This window comes from Dendronephthya gigantea, unplaced genomic scaffold, assembly GCF_004324835.1.
Source record: "Dendronephthya gigantea isolate DGI-Jeju-01 unplaced genomic scaffold, DenGig_1.0 000095F, whole genome shotgun sequence".
In the NCBI taxonomy this organism is placed as follows: Eukaryota; Metazoa; Cnidaria; class Anthozoa; order Malacalcyonacea; family Nephtheidae; genus Dendronephthya; species Dendronephthya gigantea.
Window position 1 is genome coordinate 394,795 of NW_021163105.1, and position 12,498 is coordinate 407,292.

At 37.6% G+C, this 12,498-nt stretch overlaps 3 protein-coding genes across 5 annotated transcripts; all 3 read left to right on the plus strand.

Annotated features, from left to right (window-relative positions):
• The first annotated feature begins 105 nt into the window (after nt 1-105).
• On the plus strand, nt 106-7,560 carry LOC114533890. 2 transcript variants are annotated; one of them, XM_028555516.1, is made up of 13 exons: nt 106-531; nt 970-1,319; nt 1,719-1,932; nt 2,031-2,051; nt 2,264-2,557; nt 3,039-3,386; nt 3,492-3,658; nt 3,862-3,946; nt 4,023-5,311; nt 5,453-5,597; nt 6,404-6,628; nt 6,830-7,116; nt 7,231-7,560. In XM_028555516.1, exons 1-9 carry the CDS (start codon nt 468-470, stop codon nt 4,268-4,270), a joined length of 1,791 nt encoding a protein of 596 aa, XP_028411317.1. In that variant the 5' UTR covers nt 106-467; the 3' UTR covers nt 4,271-5,311; nt 5,453-5,597; nt 6,404-6,628; nt 6,830-7,116; nt 7,231-7,560. The 2 variants fall into 2 exon arrangements, with proteins under 2 accessions (XP_028411317.1, XP_028411316.1); XM_028555515.1 differs by having other exon boundaries at nt 4,023-5,597.
• Nucleotides 7,561-7,711: 151 nt separating this feature from the next.
• On the plus strand, nt 7,712-9,900 carry LOC114533950 (synaptotagmin-4-like). 2 transcript variants are annotated; one of them, XM_028555582.1, is made up of 4 exons: nt 7,712-8,517; nt 8,747-9,076; nt 9,161-9,284; nt 9,471-9,900. In XM_028555582.1, exons 1-4 carry the CDS (start codon nt 7,978-7,980, stop codon nt 9,779-9,781), a joined length of 1,305 nt encoding a protein of 434 aa, XP_028411383.1. In that variant the 5' UTR covers nt 7,712-7,977; the 3' UTR covers nt 9,782-9,900. The 2 variants fall into 2 exon arrangements, with proteins under 2 accessions (XP_028411383.1, XP_028411384.1); XM_028555583.1 differs by having other exon boundaries at nt 9,161-9,289; nt 9,471-9,576.
• Nucleotides 9,901-10,066: 166 nt separating this feature from the next.
• Nucleotides 10,067-12,168, plus strand: LOC114533951 (sugar transporter SWEET1-like). Its single transcript, XM_028555585.1, has 6 exons — nt 10,067-10,261; nt 10,656-10,733; nt 10,826-10,943; nt 11,024-11,188; nt 11,343-11,462; nt 11,594-12,168. The coding sequence occupies exons 1-6, from the start codon at nt 10,194-10,196 to the stop codon at nt 11,687-11,689; spliced, it is 645 nt and encodes a 214-aa protein (XP_028411386.1). The 5' UTR covers nt 10,067-10,193; the 3' UTR covers nt 11,690-12,168.
• Nucleotides 12,169-12,498: the final 330 nt, after the last annotated feature.

The window sequence follows — 12,498 nt, forward strand, 5'->3', positions numbered from 1 at the left end:
TGCTAAAGAAAACAGGCTTGAAGTAAATATTAGCCGCATTATAAATACCTCAGACATGATTTGCATGACATCGTGTTCCGGTCACTTGATGTCATACGATATACACTTTCGATTACTGAAGAATTTGACGACGTAGCTTAGATGTAGCATGGCGTAATTCGAAAGTACAGCCTGTATTTGTTAAAGAAATCGTAAGAAGTTAAAGTATAGGAGTTAAGTGCTTGCTGGTTGAAATTTGCACAAAGAAATATGGATTAATCTTTTGCTGCTGTTATACAACACGTCGACAAGTTCACAAATCATATTTGTGTCGATTTTGAGTTAATATTGTTGTGACGTTTAGGGGAAATTTCATGAAGTAGGATTCGTGACTAACTGGCGGTTTGTTTTGTCTGTGAAACAACCAACTCTGGCCAAGAAGTCCAGTAAATATTTGGCACAGTTAATCTCCGTGTACAATAATAAACATGGAGGACGATTACGGAATAGAAGAGGATGAGAACGCGCGTTTGTTGGGCGATCTTGGCTCAGGTATTATTAAATTGCATATACGATTCCTATTTGTGAAGAAGCATATAATATTCCTTACTATTCCTCGCTATAAACTGACGAGATTCATCATCATAATGTCGGCATGATTTAGAAAACTCACGAATTTCAGTTATAGAATCGTTTTGAGCTTGCTGATCGATATACATACAATCTCTAGACGATACTTCCGTGTTTTGTATGCAGTGATAACGGATAGGAGTTAGTTTCTTAGGTGCAGATGTAATATTGGTAATATCAGATGCAATATGGGTAAGGTTAGATGATGGTAATTGTAGTGGTGATTACAATTATGTGGTATTTAATAAGGGTGGTGATATGAAAGTGACACTATACTAATACTGCCTTATATTGATCCTCAATTGCCAATATATTTAGTGAGAAAAATCTGACGAAATTAATATTCTCTGTTTCACACAGATTGGGTCGGCGGTATGGATCCTGCGCCATTATTCGCCCATGTGGAGTTCTTGAACCTTGAAAAGGATCAAATATTCGAGAAGGTTCAATGCAGAGTTGGCGGTCACGCAAGGCAGATTCTGGAAAATGCAGTGATACAGATGAAGGCTACCTTTAGTAATGCACAGCTCTGCCAAATTGTCGGTTGCGTTAGGCGAGAAGAAGAGGCTGCTAGAATAGTCGGCGACGGCAATGATTATCTTTTGATGAAGAATGAGGGCGAGCAGATGAACCTTGCGGATAATTTCATTGATCCTGAGCATGGCCCAATTCCTATACCAGAAGTTATTAACGGTCAAGAATGTAAAACTGTAAGTAAAAACCTTCAGCTTTTCTGGTCGGATTCGTTCAGGGACACCGGAAGCAATTCAGGGCAGTGGGACAGTTTCATTTTACTGTGTGTAGCTCGAACGCAAATTATACGCCCAGACTTGCTGATCCATTGTATCAACATCAAGGACGCGTCTTCTCAATTGTGAATACCACAGATAGTTCAGACACAAGCCACTGTAGTTGCACTGTGAAATATTACAGGCCAACTCGTTTGAGAGGTGTTTCCGTATGTATAGAGCCAAAGCATAAATAGAAACCGCTTTTGTAGAAAGAACAATACCTGAAATAAACGTTTCAGTCCTTGACGTCTAACGTTCCATCCCTATTTTAGGTTTTCACCGTGGACATAAACTAATGACTCTTCATTTCTTAATCAGCTCCGTTTCTTCGTTGATCTCGGCAAGGTTTACAGCAGTCAAAATTTTCCAATATTTAAACTGGTTAGGACGGACACAGCCGTGAGAAATCGTTTTCAACTAAGGATCCAACTTCAGTTTGCAGACCGAGAACCATCTGAATGGTTTGAAAGTCCTGTATTTCGATGCCGAACCAGACGAAATCCAACTAAACCACCTCCTTTTATGGAGATTGGTAAGCTTTGTATTCAGGAGAAATATGAAATGCATGCAATCTTCAAAGAATTACTTACAAATAGTCTTTCAACTCTTTTTCTTGCATTTCTATTTCAGAAACTTCAGAGCCTCCTCCAAGTAAGTAAAAACGAATATTTTAAACATACAAATAAACAGAAAACATCAGTTTATTCACCAATATTTTTTGTACAACAGAAGTATCATATGCTGTAGTGCAATGCAAATTCGAGGCATTTGTTCTTGTCAATATACGTCGTTTTAGTTCAGCTAATTGTCAGTTTTTTAATTCTTTTGACAAACCTGAACTGATTGAGTTTCCTTCTGTCTAGTGGTAACCGACAATGTGATAACAAACTCCCTCACAGCCAGAACAGCGAAAATCGACGACCTTGTTTTCGGCTCTGCCGCCAGTTCAAATGCTGATATTGCATACCATCTAAAACTTAAAGATGATGAGCTTGGCGCGGAACTTCAAGAAGGCGATGTGGTAGGGTTTTTCACTGATGACGATTGTGGTGAGACGTATGTGAAGTTACTCAGTAGCAAGGACTGTGACACCGCTGTTCATGCCGGAGTTGTCAGTCGTTCTTATTATTTATCTGCGAATAAAACGCCTGAGGATGGTTAGTTTGTATTTTTTTAACGTTACACTACTCTGAACTGTTTTTTTCCCGAGAGATCCAGGAAACCTAAACTAAACTAACTTTATTTATACTGGATTGCTCTATCAGTTATAAACTGTTCTTCCTAGAGGTCCAGTAAGGATCATCTCTTATTGATCTAGTGTTACTACAGGAGGAAACCTAAACTAAACTAACTTTATTTATACTGGATAGCTCTATCAGTTCTAAACTGTTCTTCCTAGAGGTCCAGTAAGGATAATCTCTTATTGATCCAGTGTTACTACAGGAGGAAACCTAAACTAAACTAACTTTATTTATACTGGATAGCTCTATCAGTTCTTAACTGTTCTTTTAGTAGAGATCCAGTGAGGATCATCTCTTATTGATCCAGTGTTACTACAAAAGGAAACCTAACCTAAGGTAACATACAAAAGGCATAATAATGATCTAAACTCTTATATTTCTCTTCTTTCTTCTGAAGGTAAGACAGACACAGTGTGTGTCGTGGGAATAGTCAACGTTAAAGTTATTGGAAGTGTGGAAAATGGCGAACGAGTTTACGCTTCAATTGATCGTCCCGGAAAAGCGATACCACAATCACATCTTCCAGTTGGGAGCTTTCTGAGAAAGAAACACGTTCTTCTTGGAATGTCTATGGAGCGAAAATACCCGAAATCGTTTGAGGAGGAACATTTGGTAAAGTGCTTTGTTTGTATTGTTCTGGACATCGGACGACAAGATGTTTTGAAAGAAGTGGAAAGTATCTACGAAATATCTGAAAAATCGACACAAGAACAAATAAAGTTTGCTTCCAAAAAAGCGTGGCGACGTAAGTAAATATGCAAAAATGGATAAAACTATCCAGTATAAATAAAGTTAGTTTAGTTTTATGAGTAAGAGATGATATCATAATAGTAATCTTTTTCTTTTTCAGGGCTGAAGTGTTGTTTTCTCACGACTGCCATTTTTGTAATACTGCTGGCATTTTTCCTCTACCAGGTCTTTGTACCGGGTTCGATGTTCCGGTACTGGCTTTGCAGTAGGGGCCGTATCACCGGAGACCTGCGAGTTAGTGTTACTCCTTACAGAGCAATTACTGAGGTAGGTTCCTTCTGAGAATACATGGAGATCAGAGGCTGCGAAACCGGGGGGTCAGAAGTGGGGTACGCCCACATTCTGTCCAAAAGGAAAATGTTTCCGTTTTGAAAGTAAAAGTGACTTTTTTTGAAGTGATTTTTTTTCAAAGATGAAATTACTCCTCCTGATTTCCACCTGATAAACTAAACCTGTTTCTCTTCACCCAGATAATTGATGTTCATGGAATTCGTTTCACCTACGCAAGACTCAAAGAGAAGGTGTCTGACGACTTTAACAGGAATCATAACAGAGGTATAATATACCTGAATTATTGTTCTCATTACGACTTCTTCATCATAAACCCTCCAGCAATATCTCTGCCTTACAGCCGGCGAAGATTTCTACTACTTTCTCAATCTGGACAGATGTGCCTATTACGGTGACGTAGGGCCAGTTCGTGATTACTCATCCGGGACATACAAGTCGATAGGCGGGGGCAAAGTCCTGAGTACTAACTTCAACTGCAGCACGGTTTACTGGTATGGGCATCACCCGAACGACACGAAGCCTGTTTCCACGTGGCATCCTTATATCTCTGCCCAGGACCTGAGATGCACGCCAAAACCACCCTATTAATAACAGCCAAAACAAACAAGTCCTTCACAGCATGATTGATATCAAGGAAATGAGATCAATTCCACTCTCTCCCAGAGGAACGGGAGACGAACAAAATATGACTGTAATATATAAGAATTGCGATAGTTTAGTGCCACGTGGAAAGCTGGTGCTGTATCTGCCATAACTGCATATGTTCTTATCGAAGTTGTGCCGTAAATAGTATAGAATTCCACTTACGGAGCCAAACAAGTAGAAATACAGTAAGTCTGCATGTACATCTATCACAATCAAACTGGTTCTTCTTGGCTAGTGACTTCCGGTACTCTTGTTAACCAAGTTTCGTTAAATCATTACATAAAGTTCTCAGGTAAAATGGGTAAAACAATGAGAGACTGTGGCTCAACTGCACATGCTTAACTAATACCTGCTGTTGTATAATGTAGAGCTGCAAGTTACTTAACTAAAATATTGGACTCTACATATACTCTGACTATATGTATGTATATATATATATATATGCATGCATTGATGATCGCAACGATAGCACCATAGAATTTGAATGCATTCTTATACAATATAATTGAAAGTGCTTTCCAAATAGGCTTATAAATCGTGCTCAAAAACACACTCTTGTATAAAATTGCTTATATTAAAGAAAAATGCTTTCGCGTCTATCTATTTGACTATAAAAGATCTCAAGGCTCATCAGGCGGCCATAAAGAAGTTCTTTTGTGTAAATTGAATTGAAATTTGAAAAGCCGGTTTTTTGAAAATGGATATGTTGTAATTTCAGACATAAGGGCTGGCATATGGAACAAGATGAGTTCGTATCTCTATATTTGAGCATCTGCAAGGACACAACCAATAGTGAATTATTATGAAAGATATTTGATATATAATGTCAATGATGACGAGTATTGTTGATGTAGGACTCGAAGCCGAAGGGAATTCCCCTGCATTTTCTGTTGTTGACAACATCGCATCGTTTCGTTTTAATTTGCGTCTAAGAAATCGTTTATACTTTGTCAGGAACTTACCAGAGAGTTAGAATATACAAAGGTAGTCTTTACTGAAATTAAAAACGATATTTCTTTTGCGAAGTCTTTCGTAATTTATTTCATTGTGACGGCGCGTGAATTAGATATTCCATTATTATCCCAGTTTATACCCGTCAACGGGAATTATAATATCCAACCTAAGCAAAAAGATAGAAGAGGATTCTTCAACATTCTACTGATCAAAAAAGTGAGGATTTATATGGAAGTGTCAGACGAGAAAGAATCATCGTCGAGGGAAACTTTACTACAACAGGAGGGTGGACTCGATTCTGTTATTGACGAGCTGGGTGAGTTTGAAACGAAAGTATAGGCTATAGCATGCATGATGTTATATGATGATGCATTTATACTTCCGTGTGTCTGAATAAACCTAGCATCTTAAGAAATAATATCCTTGCTGCGTACCGTTTCTTCAGTTATGTAACTCGTCAGAGTTGACTTGCGAATTGTGGTAGACGCTATTTTTCTAGTATAAATGCGTCTGTCTTGCTGTAAACACCAGAGGCAAAAAGAAAGGTCGTGTTGTCAGCAATTTCAATTGCAATTTAATTTGCTGTCTCCAAAATGTTAACGTGAATAGCATGAAAAACACAAGACTGACCAAAAGATAAGTCGAATGCATTTATTTTATTAATAAATACAGCCCAAAACACAAAATATCAAGCGAAACGTTTAGCTACTGGTGCTCAATACAAAGTAAATAAAGACCTTTGAGAGAATCTCAATTTGCAACTGGATTTCTCGATCTTAATATTAGAGATCGTGAAGAAATTTTATCATGTATTTGCACCACTAGCTCGAAGTTCTATTTTATTATTTCGTTCAAAAAGCATCATTTCTAATTTGCTTTCTTAGTCATGCACACGTAGTCGACATTCATATCTGCGTACTTGAAATTATTAGGGGAACAGGAATTCCCCTTTAAATGATTGGATCATCAAAATGATCAAATTCACTCTAAACTAAAACCACCATTTTTCTCATGAATCAGAGCAGTCGGAATCGAAACGAAATATTTACTTCGTAACTATAATATGAAAGAAGATATATAGTTGTATTACTAAGTTTAATTTTATACCTTTTCGTGCATCAGAGAACGAGAATATTGAACATTCTGCTGTCCAAGTGTTAAAGATTAATCTCAGAGACGAATACTTGAAAATTCAGAAAAAAAAGGTGGCAGGATCTCAGCAGAGAATTGAAGATGGGATCGTTTACTTCACTGTATTTTCCCTGATGCAGATCATGAAGGTTCGAACCTTCGTACAGAGGTTGTCGGATTTCGCGGAAGATGTCGTTTATAACCGACCGAAGAACGGTAATAAAATTTGTATTCCTAGAAAATTAGTTTGGTAACTATATAGCTATGTTGTTTTGTGGTGGAATACTGCTCGTTATTATATCAACAAATTCCTATTAAATAGTGGTGAAGAAAAATGAAAATTCTTCCAAATTTAAACGGATGACTTGTCGTTCCTAAATTTATAATTTTATTACCATGACAACTGTCTCCTTTTAGGATGGTTTGAACTGTATACGAGAAACGTGAGGCAAACAATGGCCACATACGACTACATGGCGGACTTGGACAGCGTTTACCAAAGCGTCGAAGGCAACAATGTTTACAGTCTGTTTAAGAACAAAGGCAGTTGTGTGAAAAACACTTACGTCTTTTTTGTTATGGTCGAGCTCGTTGATCAAACTACCGAAGAATTTTGTTGGACGTTTCAACTGAAAACTAAGCCTGTTTTAAGAAATGCAAAGAGCCTGAGGGATCATGGTCTGTAGGCGCTGATCCGCCCGTAGGTGAGTCGATAGTTAGATAGTTATAGTTGTGAATAAGTAGAATAACACATGAAATACCGTTAATATTCATTTAGTACTCTTGTTGATAAATATTATTTTTATTCATCTCTATAGTGACGGGTGGAAGGTGCGTGCTTCGTCATTTGACTTAATGGGACTTCACCAATCACATGAGCTAACCGATTCAACATAGCTAGATCACCAGTTATAAATATAAATCATAGAAAATTAAAAAAAAATAAACTGCTTATGAAGCACAAGTTATTTTGAGGGGACACTGGTTTATCTTGGCTCTGGTTATATATAAATGTAAGGAATCTACTTTACAATATGGCTTGATAATATGATGCTGACATTATCAATTTAACTAAAGGTGTCTAATCTGAGTGTACAAACTTTGTACATGTAATTACTTTGCTTACGGAGGAAAATTTTTAAAATAAACTGCAATATCAGTTTTTGTTGTTATTATGTAGTTCAAAGTTTGAAGTTCAAACTACGAGTATCTCAAGAATCTACTGAAGGTTTCACGTGCAGCTAAACGTTGTCATTCTATACTACACAGGCGTAATTTGAAACTTGTGTTGCGCGCAAATGTAAATTAGTTTCTAATTGGTCGAGTTCAAATTTAAACATGTTTACATTCAAACGCCGGTTCCCGTCTTCGTTTCAAAAGACATTAACAGCAGCATTTGAATTTGCATCATGATTGCCTAAACAACTATACGTAAAGTATTCTGTACTCTGTGGTATCCTGCTATCCTTCGTCTTGCGTGGAGGAATATTTTATATTTCGATCGTAGTATTTAAAAGTGTCAATGCGACGTTGCACCTGAGATTTTAAATTGTTCACAGCAACCGATGGCATTTTCTTATCGAGGCGTGAACATGGACGTTTATGTTGCTAAAATTATCGCGATTACTCTCTCAGTTCTCGTGGCTTTGGTGGTCCTATTTATGTTCGTCTACAGATATATCATCAGGAAAAGGTCCGAACAACAGTCAAAAAAAGTGAACAAGCCTAAGGGAAAGGAGAAAATATCCCGATATCGACCAGCTCCTTTACGGTTAGACGAAGTTCGTTACCATCGAGTACCATCCCAGTTCACTCCGTTGGTTATCACACCAACCACCCCGAATCAGTTCACTATTCCACCATCAAGACAATACCTAGAAGATGGTAGATCAGGGTCGTTGGTCCTCCCACCAACCCCTGATCATACCAAGGGTAATTTATCACCCAGCACAAGGCCAGGGGGCCTGCTGGGTCCGCCAAAGCTCTTGCGAGCCTTGTCTGAAGGATGCCATCCCTCCGCCTTTAAATCAGATCATGTTCCACCCCATGGAAAAATCGAGTGTTTCTTAAAACACGAAGAAGAAAGTAATCGTCTATTTGTCCAGGTGAAGATCATTTTATTTTACTATTGATTGACAAAATAATTACCAGCGTTCATTTGTATCGCACTTGACACCCTTCAGGCTATGAGATGATTAATTTAAATATCCTCAAAAATTTTGAGCTTTCTTCTCATTCAACTTGTAGTATATACGACGTGTGTGCAACACTCGTTTATATCATGCATATCCGATCATAGCTTATTAACTTGAAGTCTTTTTTATCAAATGACAGATACTGGGTAAAAAAGGTCATTCCCTGAGTTGGATGACAGGAATCAGCAACCCATACATACGTGTCACGTTGATTTCCAGTCGTGAATGCGAAACAGCTCTTCGTTCTTGTTCCAAGAATCTGAACCTTCCATCTAACCCGAGTTGTAACCTGGATTGCATTGAAGACGTGAACTTGCGCGATTGCCTATTGAAGTTCGTGGTGCTTGATTTTGATCGTTTTTCGCGAAGCGAGTTCGTCGCTGAGGTGCTGGTTCCATTGGGAGATCTAGGTGACCTGCGTGAGGGGGTAACGATATGTAAAGAGCTGATGTTACAACAGAAGGTTATGGTAAGTTTGGGTATGTGGTAGTCTTGTATACAGGACCATAGGTTATCAAGAAGTTATTTCATTTTCTCATCTATCCAATCATAGCTTGCCCCGAGAGGATCTCTCCTGATCTCCCTGTGCAACCAGTCTATGGCTCAACAACTTCAAGTGATCATCCTGAAGGCTGATGGAATACCGTCAAAGAGCAGCGTATCTTTGGCGGGATCTGGTAAAGTAACGAATTAAACAACTCTAGATCGCATTACAGCCAGCTCGTACAGCCATTTTGTGCACAAATTATGACTTTTTAAATGCGTTTTGAGAACGGGCAATTATTGTATTTGCGTCTTTTCGTATAGTGGAACACTGTCGTTAGTTTCAAGAATGAAAATATAATTTTTTTATGTATTTCTAGATCTGTGTGTTAAAACAACATTAGAGACATCGGAAGCGTGCTACAGACGGAAGACAAAAGCCTGTCGGAAAAACAATAGCTATATCTTCAACGAGAAACTGGTGTTTGAAGTGGACAGCGAGGCACTCGCGAATGCAACGCTGACGTTTGAGGTATCACGTGGTGACTCGAAGCTACGATACGAGACCAAAATTGGTGTGATAAAACTGGGACTGGACTCTAGTCAGGCGCTGGAAATGCGTCACTGGGATGAAATGCTTTCGACGCCACAAAAACAGATCGCAGAATGGCATCAACTGCGTCGATTTTGACGACATAAATCATAGCCGCACCCTAAGTAAATTTCAATCGCCCAGCTATCCATGATTATGATATTTTTTCGGTCAAAAATACTTAGAAAGTATTCGAAATAAATTTCCTATATCGCTGATTTGCAACTTGTAAAACAAACTTATGCTGGATAACTACTGCAGTGTTGTATAAAGTCATCTTTGTAACAATTTTAGAGACGTTTTTGCAGCCGTTCTTTTTATCGAAGTCTCGTCATTCATCAACAATGTCTCGACATTCTTATCAACATGCGAAGCGGGTGTAGCATGAATGAAAATAATTGTTTATTATTGCAAATATTTCAATATTTTTTATTTTTTTTAACTTCTTCGGTATTTTAACGGCGATCGTATTGTGTATTTGCTTCAATTTGATGGAGAAGATATCCACAGGATGACTCTAGTCAATTATGTCTCCTCGTTCGCGACTTTAAGTAATATTTTCTTTTTTTCCTCAGGAATGTAAGTATTATGACTGTCTATGAATGGAAGATCCAAGTCAATGTTTGCAAGTTCATTTGAGTACTTCTGAGAAATTACATCGATGCTTATACTGATGCGTATGCTGAATTTTTCAAATAAGGAGCAATATACTGTTTGTGTGTTGGTTGTTGGAATATCAGCATCAAGTGTTAAATAAAAAAAATAAATGGTACCCCATGTGAACCACAGAATTCCATGTATTCATCAGAGCAGACCAGGCTGATCTGCACTGCTACAGTTCCCTCAATTGGGTTTTGATTTATAATCTCTGCCATATGTGTAGACCTTTAGCATTCTGTCACTGATTATGGTATAAACTTTTACACCAATGTTGTGTCTCTATGAATTATCAAGACAATATCTTTTCCTTTAGTTTAACTTGTCGAAAAATTATCAGAAACAACAGCACTGAAAATGTTTCACATCTACCATTCTTGATCACATCATTTAGGTGAGTAATATAATAGGAATTTCAACCAAAAATGCAGATACATTTAGTAATCGAGGCATATTACTTTCAATTCAATTCAAATTCAATTCTAGCTGCTTCATGTGGATTATGTATGGCATAACAAAACGTGACTCAACCATTGTGTTTGTAAATACAATTGGAATGATTTTACAAAGCCTGTACTTAATATGTCATTTTATTTATTCCAAGGTGAGATCATCATGTTAATTGATTATGCCAATCATTGAAATTGATTGCTTCCCGCAACTTCCTATTTCATTTTTTTTCAGACAGAGCCAGTGTTCAAACACACATGTTATATTTTGTTGCTGACATTTACTTTGCTGAGTTATTTTAAACTCTATATCCCAACGGAAGATGAATCACTCCAGAGCATGGGCATGACTTGCGTGATTATTACAGTCATCATGTTTGGTTCCCCGCTGGTCGCTCTTGTAAGTGAGGCTCATCAAACAGTGATATGAATGCAATTCTGTGAAGAGCATTACATCAACTTTATTTACATAGAATAGCTCTATCAATTCTAATTTCTTGGAAACTAATATAGAACAACTACCATGTTTAAAAACCATTTATTTTATGTTTTAGGCCAATATTTTTAGATCTAGAAGCACAGAGTCACTGTCATTTCCACTGTGTGTCATGACTGTGGTGAATTCGTCTTTATGGATGTCGTATGGATATTTAATAAACGATATCTTTGTTATAGTAAGTACATAGGTCAGAATGTGGCCAAATATGGCATTCATTATAAACCACAGCAGATCGTTCAAAGTTGGGTTTTCTCATCTGTCAACACTTGGCGAGTCTTCAGATTTTAAACTTCCTTTATTTTTCAGACGCCAAATTTTCTTGGTCTGCTTTTGGGACTGGTTCAAGTCGCGTTGTTCTGTGTCTTCCCGTCAAGCGCAAAACCTATCATCGTCTCCTTGTAAAACTAAAACTTCCTTGAGACATGCAACAATCTTCCCTAGAAATACCATTTCAAAGAACGTGGGCACCAGAATTCCGCAACGGGACATTATACACTTTCCCTTTAACAATAATCGATCAACCAAATTTCACTTTATACAATATATTAGGATTATTACCGCTTCAGGTAATCATTGGAAAAAGTTATAAAGAGATATTTTTACTATAGTATGGCATGTTCCCAATAATTTCATCAATGCCCGGATACTGTACCGTGAAATAAGGAAACTGTAATCTAATTGCAGTCTTTGGTAGATTGGTATTAGATATACTATCAATTTAACCAAACCACACTTTAATTTTGGCAAGTGCATTGAAAGTAGAAATCTAGAACTACCTAGCTTCGTTACCGACAAATTCCATCCTAGGAAATCGCTTTATTGAAATTGTCTTAAAGCTCAATTACGTCATGAGCAGGATAGCCGATAGTCTTGGATAATAATCATGAGACAAATCACATCTTTACACGTTAGCAATAGGTCAGTGGTTAATGCAACAAGATGCGCCCAAAAGATCAAAGATATCTTCATCCGATTCAGATAATCATCCTGTATTTTTAAACCTGAAGCCATTCTTATTATGGTAATCAGATATCCATTTCTGACCTTTTGTGCAATTGTTCTAACCCCGCTTCAGAGCATTTCATCAAGTGAAAATTAGGCAATTTTTACATCATTATTTTCTCGCTGCCTGTCGTGTTGCCTCATAACATCCCTCAGGGTATGGTAGAACAATAGCACGGCAAATATTTATATTCTTCATCCTCTAGCCA

What these genes read in the sequence shown, in the direction of transcription:
- LOC114533890 (XM_028555515.1), top strand. Translation starts at nt 468, where the DNA reads ATGGAGGACGATTACGGAATAGAAGAGGATGAGAACGCGCGTTTGTTG. An exon ending in GAATAAAACGCCTGAGGATG is followed by an intron (nt 2,558 to 3,038) that starts GTTAGTTTGTAT and finishes TTTCTTCTGAAG; the next exon opens with GTAAGACAGACACAGTGTGT. An exon ending in CTTACAGAGCAATTACTGAG is followed by an intron (nt 3,659 to 3,861) that starts GTAGGTTCCTTC and finishes CTCTTCACCCAG; the next exon opens with ATAATTGATGTTCATGGAAT.
- LOC114533950 (XM_028555582.1), top strand. Translation starts at nt 7,978, where the DNA reads ATGGCATTTTCTTATCGAGGCGTGAACATGGACGTTTATGTTGCTAAA. An exon ending in TGTTACAACAGAAGGTTATG is followed by an intron (nt 9,077 to 9,160) that starts GTAAGTTTGGGT and finishes ATCCAATCATAG; the next exon opens with CTTGCCCCGAGAGGATCTCT. An exon ending in CGTATCTTTGGCGGGATCTG is followed by an intron (nt 9,285 to 9,470) that starts GTAAAGTAACGA and finishes ATGTATTTCTAG; the next exon opens with ATCTGTGTGTTAAAACAACA.
- LOC114533951 (XM_028555585.1), top strand. Translation starts at nt 10,194, where the DNA reads ATGACTCTAGTCAATTATGTCTCCTCGTTCGCGACTTTAAGTAATATT. An exon ending in GTCATTTTATTTATTCCAAG is followed by an intron (nt 10,944 to 11,023) that starts GTGAGATCATCA and finishes ATTTTTTTTCAG; the next exon opens with ACAGAGCCAGTGTTCAAACA. An exon ending in TAAACGATATCTTTGTTATA is followed by an intron (nt 11,463 to 11,593) that starts GTAAGTACATAG and finishes TTTATTTTTCAG; the next exon opens with ACGCCAAATTTTCTTGGTCT.